Source organism: Peromyscus leucopus, chromosome 18 (genome assembly GCF_004664715.2).
Source record: "Peromyscus leucopus breed LL Stock chromosome 18, UCI_PerLeu_2.1, whole genome shotgun sequence".
Taxonomy (NCBI): domain Eukaryota; kingdom Metazoa; phylum Chordata; class Mammalia; order Rodentia; family Cricetidae; genus Peromyscus; species Peromyscus leucopus.
Window position 1 is genome coordinate 2,667,775 of NC_051078.1, and position 10,326 is coordinate 2,678,100.

At 45.9% G+C, this 10,326-nt stretch overlaps 1 protein-coding gene across 1 annotated transcript; it reads right to left on the reverse strand.

Moving 5' to 3' along the window:
- Nucleotides 1–2,779: 2,779 nt before the first annotated feature.
- Nucleotides 2,780–10,326, reverse strand: LOC114704782 (retinol dehydrogenase 16-like). The gene is made up of 4 exons (XM_028886204.2): nt 9,856–10,326; nt 5,076–5,334; nt 3,696–3,859; nt 2,780–3,244 (listed from the first exon to the last, which is right to left on the reverse strand). The coding sequence occupies exons 1-4, from the start codon at nt 10,166–10,168 to the stop codon at nt 3,027–3,029; spliced, it is 954 nt and encodes a 317-aa protein (XP_028742037.1). The 5' UTR covers nt 10,169–10,326; the 3' UTR covers nt 2,780–3,026.

A 10,326-nucleotide genomic window follows, 5' to 3' on the forward strand; every position in this document is an offset into this window, starting at 1 on the left:
TTATCCATGGCTTTCCTGGTCCTGATCCTAATCCTTGTCCTGCTTCCCAACAACAGAGAGGACTTTCCTAAGAATGCTCATTTGAGCAAAAGACTATGGGATTCTCAAGGTTCTGAGTAGCCAAGGGGACCTCAAAACCCTAGAATGAGTGGGCTGCATCCTACAAAGTGAACACTGGGACTTCCTTAACCAGGGAGCCTGAAGGTACATTTCCCCCAGTGAACACATGTCCCTTCAACTGTGAATTCCCTAGCACCATCCATTCATGTTAAAACCCACTCCCCACACCTACTGACCCTTCTTACTCACCCTGACAGCAACACACACTCCTGTTGTTGACAAGGGCTTCTAGAACACAGCAGGATCCAGACCAGTCCCTGGATTTCCAGATAAAGTCAGTGAGAATAGGAGTCTGGGTGTGACTCCCTCACATGGAGTCACGGGACTGAAGAGAAATCCTCAGAGACACCTCCCTGTCCTGTGGAGCTTCCCCCAGTCCATCCATCCCTCCACTGAGATTCCTGCACAGAACAACTGACAGTGCCCAGTGGTCCTCTTCAGTGTCCTGGGTAGGGGGCTCCTTGTCCCATTCCAGGGCTGAACTTGTGAGTGTCTCAACACTCCAGCTGTCTGATCTCTGGGCTGCAGTGCTGAGGCAGAATCTGAGCTGAACCATCTCCTGGGATCAAGACTCCAGAGGAGTGTAGCTCAGCCAGGTGAGAAGCACTTCTCCAGTGAAGGCCAGGGCATCCCCACCCACCCCACTCTTTCTTCTGCATGCAGGGAGGGGAGGGATGGAGTCTAGAATCAGTGATGCAAAGGGTGGGGAACAGGCCACTGTGGAAGCCTTTTCCAGTCCTGCCCACATGCAGCCCTTGTTCAGTCTTAACTGGGGACCCAGAAATGAAGGAATATCGTGTTCTAATGGCTGAGATTCATGGGTGGAGACACGAGTTTCTACAATGTACTCCTCATGCAGGGAATGAGCAAGACATGAGTTTGGGGCATATAGAGTGTAACCCTCAGCAAAGGGATTGAGTGAGACAGCCTCTGGCAGCATCTGAAGAGGCCCTCACAGGTCCCCTGAGTAGACGCCAGTCTTGACTCACCAAAGAAGTCTGGAAGGAGGAGAACAGCAGGCTTCTCCAAGCGTGGAGCACATGGACCTGGACCACTTCACAGGACACTTCCTTCCCATTACACTTTGCTCAGTCACATCATGAAGCCCTGACCATTACCCAAGCTTAGAGCCAGAGATCTGTCCTAGGTGCTGGGCCTGCCCCTTCCCCTAGTGGAGCCCCGCATGGGGGAGGGGAGGTCAACAACTTGTACACTTATACTTCCATAATGCTCCAGAAAGAACTTCTCAGATGGTGCAAACCTCCTGATCAGCGTCCTCACAGACCACAAGAGAAATTCTTTGATATTACTAGAATGTGATTTGGGTGTAAAGGTATTTGTGAAATATCTCTCTGTCTCTCTCTCTCTCTCTCTCTCTCTCTCTCTCTCTCTCTCTGTGTGTGTGTGTGTGTGTGTCTCTCTCTCTGTCTCTCTGTCTCTCTGTCTCTCTCTCTGTGTGTGTGTGTGTGTGTGTGTGTGTGTGTGTGTCCATGTGGCTGTACAGGGAGTGTGAATCCATGAGTTTTCAGGTTCAGACCTGCCTTCCACTCACAAAGATTCTCCTGTTATCTTTGCAGAACGCTAACATTGCTGGAGTGACCCACCATGCACTGTCTTGTTCTCTTTCCAAGGAGAACATGGGCTGACCTGAATGAACCACACAGGAGCATTTGGAGACTCTTAGCTGCTTTCCATCTTGGACACCTGATTCCTTCAGTAATCCGATGCTGGAATCAACACTCATTGTGAGTTTTATGATGAATTGCTTGAACTATTACATGCTATTATAATATCATGTGTAATAATAGTGTTTGTATGTATTGATTATGTATAAAGCAACAGCATGGCTTGGTGGCACACCTTCATAATCCCAGCATCAGAAATCATGAAGCAATACAGAGGAGGAAGAAGCCCTGAGTGAGTGTATTCTGTTGACCTGGCCACCACCAACACAAGGACCAAGGTCTCAGACACATGCAAATTGGTAAAGCCTTTCCCTACATGAATAAGGGTCAGAATTGGCAAAGCCTTCTTTCTCTGGCACAGGTTTCGGTGTCTATGGATAAGTGAACAGTGTGGCAAAAACTCGCCACTGCAGCTTCCTGGAGGTCCCAGCCTGAGACGGCTGCCTTCAGTCCTCCTGCAGACTTGCCAGCCCCTTCCCCTTTGCTGCTCCTGACAGACATGCTGAGGAGGCAGGTCGCAGCAGAAGCAGCTGAGGCTCCATCAGAGCACACGCCGGCCACTGGATGCCAGCTTTTCTGTACATGTGTCTGTGTGTCTGTCCTTTCTATGGAGTTTCACACCAAAGACAGATGTGCTGAAACGAGGCGAGAGATTCAGAAGATAATGATGTACCTGTGTGACGTAGTGAGATCTTGTCTCAAACTAACTAACTGAAAATATACTTAAAAAATTACATATGGACTAATCTGGTAGAGCTGGTAGAGCATTTTCTTCTCTCTAGAGATCACAAATTGTTCTTCTCTCTAGAGAATCCCAGGTCCACAGTTAGGTATCTCACAACTGCCTGTAACTCCTGTTCTAGGGGACACAAAAAACCTGTTCCATACCGGAACTATTACTCCCATGGAATACCAACACACATGCATAGACAAATATAAATACAAATGTTTAAAGAGAAGATAAGTAAAATGGATGACCCTGAGACATGGAAGTTCACTTTCTATTTTCATCCAAAATCAGAATCACTGTTTATACACTGTAGTTTTCCCTGTGGCTCTATGTCCACTATGTTCATACCAAGAAAAGAAAACAGGCACCTGTGGATGCCCCTCCCCTCCCAATGAAAAGGTTGTACTGATCCCAAGAATCTTCTTCCTTTTTAGGATCTGCTCTCTCACACTACACTTACATACCCCCAGCTACAGAAACAAATATAAGCTTCACAGAGCTTTGTCAGGCTTTATGGATGTCCAGTAGATCATGGCATCCACAAGAAAGGTAGGCAGGTAGCTCATGGGGAGGTAGAAGAGCTTGGCATCCCAACCAGCTGAGTATCGAGTGCGAGGGTGACAGGAAGTCAGCGCGTGCTCCATGCAGTCCGTCACCAAGGAGAGGTCCTCATTACACTTTCGGTCCAATGACTTTAGCATTGAGAGATCTGTGCAGAGAGAGAAGTAATTCACCTGCTGTTCACCTACACCTCTCCTGCTCTAGTCCAAGTTAGAGGAAAGTTTCTCTTGACCCCATGATCCCACATCAGAAGCCATGCCCAAGCCTAGCCTGGCCCAGGTCCTCAGGGGAACCCAGCTTCAAGGAAGAACCATGCATACCCACATCTTTGTCTCAGCTCATAGAAAGGCTGTCTAATTCCTCCTCCTCCCATCCCTGACCTCACTCACAGCTTCATGATGATGAGAGGTTCAGAAAGAACAGAGTACATTGTTCTCAAAGTCAAGAACACTTTTTATGAGCAAATACCCACCCACCAAAGGACATGGGTCTAAATTCCCTTCCTTTGAAGTGTAAGAGCAATGTGTTCGTATTGGCAGAATGAACAGGAGAATACGGATTCAGGACTAGACTCTGTTGGGTCTTCACAGCTCACTTACTTGATGCCAGGAAGTTCTCGCCATAGATCTCTTTGACTTCTGAGCTGGCCTGGTCCCACACCATCTTTGTATTTGATAAATGCCTGTCACTATTGGTTATATCAGTTTTGAAGAAACCAGGCTCTATAATAGCCACCTTCACCCCAAAATAGGAGAGCTCCCTCCTGCAAGACAGACAGACATCAAGAACTTCAGATGATTATCTGTAAAAGAACTCACAATAAGAGTACAGTGACGTGCCAACATGAGCCTGTGGTGAGGAGAGGTCACAGTTGCGGATCTGGTGTATGTAACAGATGGGGATGAAACTGTGATGAGGGCATTGCGTCTGTGCTTTGAATGTCACACTAAGGGTTTGTTGTGTGTAGCTCACTGGCCTAAAACTAGGGTTTCTGTTCTATGACACCATTAAGACCTCTCTCCATGAACTGCAGATGCAAAGGGTCACCATCTTGCCCGAGTCACCTCCACCTCACTCCTGAGTCTCAGTCCACCCCACTGTCCCAGGAAGCACTCAGGACATCTCTCTCTTTGTTCCTGCAGGTGTCTTCAGAGACCCTGCCTGCCACTTCCTCACATTCACAGCCTCCCTGTTCCCTGCATCCAGGTATGTACCTGCCCCAAGTGACTCTTCTGATTCAATTGCTTTGAAGGTTTATATTGCCAACAGCATGAAATAAATACTGTCCAGTGCCCTCAGGCTCTCCACAAGTCTACCTCAACTCACCTGGTGACCATCTTCCTTCCATATCTGGTCTGTCCTTTCCCCAAAGAGAATCCACCGACACATACAGGTTCCAGGTTTCTATGTTCAACCTTTACTCTGCTTCAGCCCATTCCTGCTACAGGACCCTGACAAATCTGAGGACTACCATGGTCCACACAGCTGATTGAGCCATGGCTACTCCAAGGGAAGGTCGCAGTTCTTCTCAGTCTCCGCTCTCACTCTCTCGGTTGCCATAGTCTTTAGTTCAGGTCAAAACATTTCTGTTTCATGAAATGTGTTGATTGTGGACTCTACAGGGGCCTGATATCTATCTCTCAATTTGAATGAGATGTTCAGCCCCACTCAAAAACATGTTTATCATCATAGAACTCATGGGGCTGGATTCTTGACCCAATATACTCAAAGATGCTATTTTACCTCAGTAATGTCCCCCAGTTTCCTCCCCCAAATATGACAGGACAAGATGAACTCAGGTCTCAGTCTTGCCCTCTACAGAGACTTGGAAATGCACTTGTGAATGGATCAATCAATGAAGAGAAGATGACAGAGCCCCTAAAACAGAGAGTATCTTCTTCATGATGGGATACTAAAGGCCATGATTAAATACACCCCTGCCAAAACTTCCCTCAGGTACCCCCATCCCTGTCCATTACCTGAGGGAGTCTGAGAAGGCCTCTACACCATACTTGGAGATGCAATAACCACCGCCAAGGAAGGACACTCGGCCCAAGATACTGGAAACGTTGACCACACGGCCCCTTGCCTTCCTCACTAAAGGCAGCATGTTCAGAGTCACCTCGATCATGCCCAACAGGTTCACATCCAGTATCTTTGCAAATTCCTGCTTGTTCAGCCATTGATTGGGAGCCGTGGGGATGGAAATGCCCGCATTGTTGACCAGGCCCCAGAGTCCTGGAGAAAGTGGGAAGAAGACAGAGTCACATAAAATAGCTATAGTTCTGAATGAAATATGTATTCAAATAGGTAAGAACACTTAGACAAGTGTATACTGGAAAGTAGGAAACAATGAAGAAGAGTATGTTATCATATGGGCTGGGGATCCCATCCTAGAGACTCTAAGCTCACAGCATGGATACCCTTCTCCTTGAAGGCTTCATGGCCCCAATGCCTGATGAGAAGCAAGAAACAGTCATTTTCTAACTTGTTAGTTTTAAGAACAGATTTTGAAAACATGGTGCGGCTCTGTGTATCTGGAGATCATAAAACTATGATTTTTTTTACACATTATTTCCATCCTTGAAGACATTTTATTCTTTCACTTGTGACCCTTAGACTCATAGATTTGAAAGCTTGGCCTTTGGAGAACAGTACTACTTGAAAGGGATTAGGAGGCGTGGCTATGTGGGCGTGGGTGTGGCCTTGTTGGAGGAAGTGTGTCACTGGGGGTGGTTGGGCTATGGGGTTTCAAAGCTCCAGCCAGACCAGAGTCTCACTCTTCCTGCTGTCTGGAATGAGACATGTAGAACTGATCTGGATGTGGAACTCCCAGCTCCTTCTCCTGCACCATGTCTGTCTGTGTGTCTCCAGACTACCTACCTGACATGCTAATAATGGACTAAATCTATGTAACAGAAAGCCAGCCCCAAATAAAGGGTTTCCTTTATAAGAACAGCCATGGTTGTGGTGTTCCTCCAGAAAAATAGAATACTGACTAACTCACACTGCTGCATTTGTCTTTCAAATGGCAAAGAGAGACAGAAAAACGGAAGGACTAGGAGAGAGGCAACAGGGGAACATACAAAAGAAAAGAAAGAAAGGGCAAAATTAATGTCCGAGTGTAACTAGGTTGCTGTGGATATCGTTCTGTATAAATAAAACACTGATTGGCCAGTGGCCAGGCAGGAAGTATAGGTGGGACAAGGAGAGAGGAGAATTCTGGGAAGTGGAAGGCTGAGGCAGAGAGAAGCTGCCAGCTGCCGCCATGACAAGCAGCATGTGAAGATGCCGGTAAGCCACGAGCCACAGGGCAAGGTACAGATTTATAGAAATGGGCTAATTTAAGATATAAGAACAGTTAGCAAGAAGCCTGCCACGGCCATACAGTTTGTAAATAATATAAGCGTCTGTGTGTTTATTTTACAAGTGGGTTGTTGGACTGCCGGGGCTCGGCGGGACCTGGAGAAAAGCTCTCCACCTACAGAAAAAAACAAATGTGGCCTTGACTGGTGAGTTTTTCAAAAACAGTGCTATGTTTATGGCCCTGATGAAGCTGTTCTTATGAGGTCTAGCATCAGTATTGAGCAGCTCTCCTTAAATTCTTGCAAAACCCAGGGACAGGAAAGAGAGGAGACAATGCTTGCTGATCACCAACAGCACTGAGGCTCCACTCCAACCCCAGAAAAGGGTGCCCTTTCTTGACCCTCACTTACAGACTGCCCTTCCTCATCCCCTTTGTTCTTTAGGTCCTGGATCCTCAAATACCCACTCAGGAAGGCTTACAACTAAACACCATATCCACACTATCAATTTCTGTGCAAGGTGCATTGGAGAGTCATTTATTGACATTAAGCATGGCATTTGTTGATTTAAAAAGTTGGCCCAATATGACATATGGACCCTTGGCTGAAAAGCATGTTTTATTCTCATGGAGACCCATATTCTTTCATCAAGTTTTTTTTTTTAGTCTTGTTTTGTTTTGTTTTGAGAAGCTCTATGGAAATCTATTTTTATAGAAACTTCCTAAAATACATACATATGTGAAAGGAATTTAAATGGAGTCACCATAGGATGGGGAGATGATCTCTGACCTAGACATCTTATGCCACCAGGTAAAAATCAATGCCAGTAATGGGTTACATCCCGTTGAGTCATTGGTCAAAAGGTCTCCATGGAACCACACTCCCAACCCCCATCACAGGCTATTGCCAAGGCCACTCATTGTTCTCCACAACCTGATAGTAAGGACATATTGCTGAAGATGATAGTTATGTCATCGAGCAGGGAGAGGTTGAGCAGGTGCCCAACCAACAGCTTCACCCCTACTGATTCACAATCAAGGTGCCAGAAAACACTCTGTGCACTCCCAGAGGGAAAGGCAATCACCAGGATCACCCAGCTACAAACCCTGTGACCTACAACTGTGATCTGCCTGTAAGATCTACTGCGCAGTAGAGGCACAAATGACCTGGAGTAACTGGCACTTTCTGATTAGATTGAAGGCCACTCTATGAGATGGAGCCATACCTGACTCTGTGTAGGAGTCAGAAACATCAGACCAGGTAGGTCATGGGCCTTGGGAAAACCTAAGAACATTATTCTGCTCAAGGAATATACTGTAAAATGTGTCTTAATACATTATCACTACACACATAGACCAGTGCCTTGCACAGCACTCATCAGAAGACATTGGTCTTGCAATAGATGGGAATGAGCACAGAGTCACATGACTGGACAATGTGCAGAGAGTGACAGACTTTGGAGCACTCAGTCCTAAAAGGAAATCTTCATCAAAGCCCTCACCTCAAGGCTCAGGGTTCTTTGAAGATAAGGATGTGTGGAGAGTGAAGAGCCAGAGGTGATGGAAGACTTCAATTAACTGTCTTGTGGACACAACAGGACTGAGGCACACATAAACTCACAGAGGTTTTTGGCGGCACACGTAAGACCTGATCAGGTTCTAGACAGTGACCCAGCACTGAGAAGGGGCAGTGGACACATGGTCCCACCTCTAACCAAGAAGCAATTTGTAAGTGATACCTGCTGGCAAAGGGAACAACAGTTTTCTCCACTGCAGTGACATTGGAGCCTCATGCCCAGAAGTACTTGCTAACACAAAATGAACTCCAAGTACTTATTTTTAGGGATCTTTCATGTTGATGTGTTTACGTATTTTGTTTGTTTTGGGTTTCTGTTTATTTCTTGATTTTCATTTTGGTTTTTTATTTTGTTTTTATTTTAATTTATGTGTGTGTGTGTGTGTGTGTGTGAGAGAGAGAGAGAGAGAGAGAGAGAGAGAGAGAGAGAGAGAGAGAGAGAGAAAGAGAGAGAAGGAATATGAAATTGGGTGTGTAAAGATATGGGGAGGATCTGGAAGGTGTTGAGGAAAGGGAAAACATGATGGAAATATATTTTATGAAAAAAAAAGTTTCCAGGCATGCTGGCCCACTTCTTTAAGTGCACGTCAGAGGCAGAGGCAGGTGGATCTCTGTGAGTTCAAGGCCAGCCTGGTCTACAATCCAAGTTCCAGGACAGCCATGAGCACACAGACAAACCTTGTTTAAAAAAACAAAACAACAACAACAAAAACCCAAAACCAACCAAACAACTAAACAAAATACAACCCCCAAACCAGAAACAAATGAAAAAGAATTTGTTAAAAATATGGAAAAACATATTTTATTTCTTGTTTCCAAAATGAAACATGCTGTATACTCTGAATTAAGCAGAAGTTTCCCAAGACATTGCTTATGACAACAAATATAGGAAACAATCTGAGTATGGTACATGACTGAAATCCCAGCACAAAGCAGGCTGAGGAAGAGAAACATCAGATCATGGCCTCCTCCATACCAAGACCTGAACTCAAAACCCAACACAAATAAACACAACCAAATGAAACTATTCCAATATCCAAAGCCAAGGTATTGTAAAACTAGTTGGGTTTTATTACTGGGCAAACTATTTTAATTATTTGAATACTATATTTGAATAAATCTTCAAGTGTCAAAAATTGTTCACCATTTAAACTGAAAAGAATTCACATGTATTAATCGGTACAGATCCAACTGTTACTAGTTTTATCCACTAAATAGTAAATTGTGTATTAATTGTGGATTCATATGCTCTAGTGTTTAGAACAATAAACATGTTTTCAATAGATTTTTTAATTAATTAATTAATTATTTTCATACGCACACAAACAGTGAAAGGGAGACAGAAAGGGAGAGAAGAAAGAATAGAGCAGGAAGTGTGAGTGTGAGAGAGAGAAACCCTTCCTAGATTTGACTGAACTAAGGCATTCCTCCAGGGTGGGGTGTTACCCTTAAGCATGGCAATGACCTTGGCTCCCCATAAAGGATCCCAGGTGGAAGGTGAGACCAGGGTCCAGTACTGAGAGTGGAGATGCATCTGACCCATGCCCAGCCAGCTTCACACAGAGCCAGGGCCCCAACCTCCTCACTGTCTCTAACCTGGCACTCAACAGCCAACAGTGCAGCCTTTCTGCATACAGTGACAGAAGAGGACAGACAGAAGTGTGGACATGAAATGACACAGGACACCAGCTGACCAAGAGTAGAGAGCTTGAAGGACCAAATGTAGGAGGAAGAGGAAGTCCTGACATGCTGGAGAGGGGAAGAGTCTGTAGACACTAAAATTCCACCCCACGCCCATTGGGAATCTTTTCAGGGCTACACAGGCATTCCCTTCACACAGAGACACAAACCAAGACACACACAGGAATCTCAATGGTACCTCTGTTGCCAACACGCTCCTTCACCCACTGAGTGGCTGCCACAATACTCTCTGTCTTGGTGACATCGAGGATCACCGTCTCCAGCCTGTCTGATGTCTTGCTCCTCAGCTCCTCAGCTCCATTTTCTGTCAGACATGCAGCCAGCACCCTCATGCCTCTCCTGTCCAGCTGTCTGGCCAGCAGGTTCCCAAAGCCCGAGTCACAGCCCGTGATGAAGACATGCTTGTCTTGGAGATGGCTCACCACCTTCCTCTCCCTGTACAAGCGCAGGAGTTTCCACAGGCCCAGGAGAACCACCAGGTAGAGCCACATGGCTTGGAAGAGGACAGGCACATACAGTCTGTGCTAAAGTGAGCCTGGCCTCTATTCACAGAGGACAACGTAGACACAGAGAACTCAGGAGACACAGAGGATCAGAGGCTTCTAGCAGGGAGTCCACACTTTGTTCCTCTTCCGCTGACTGCTTTGAT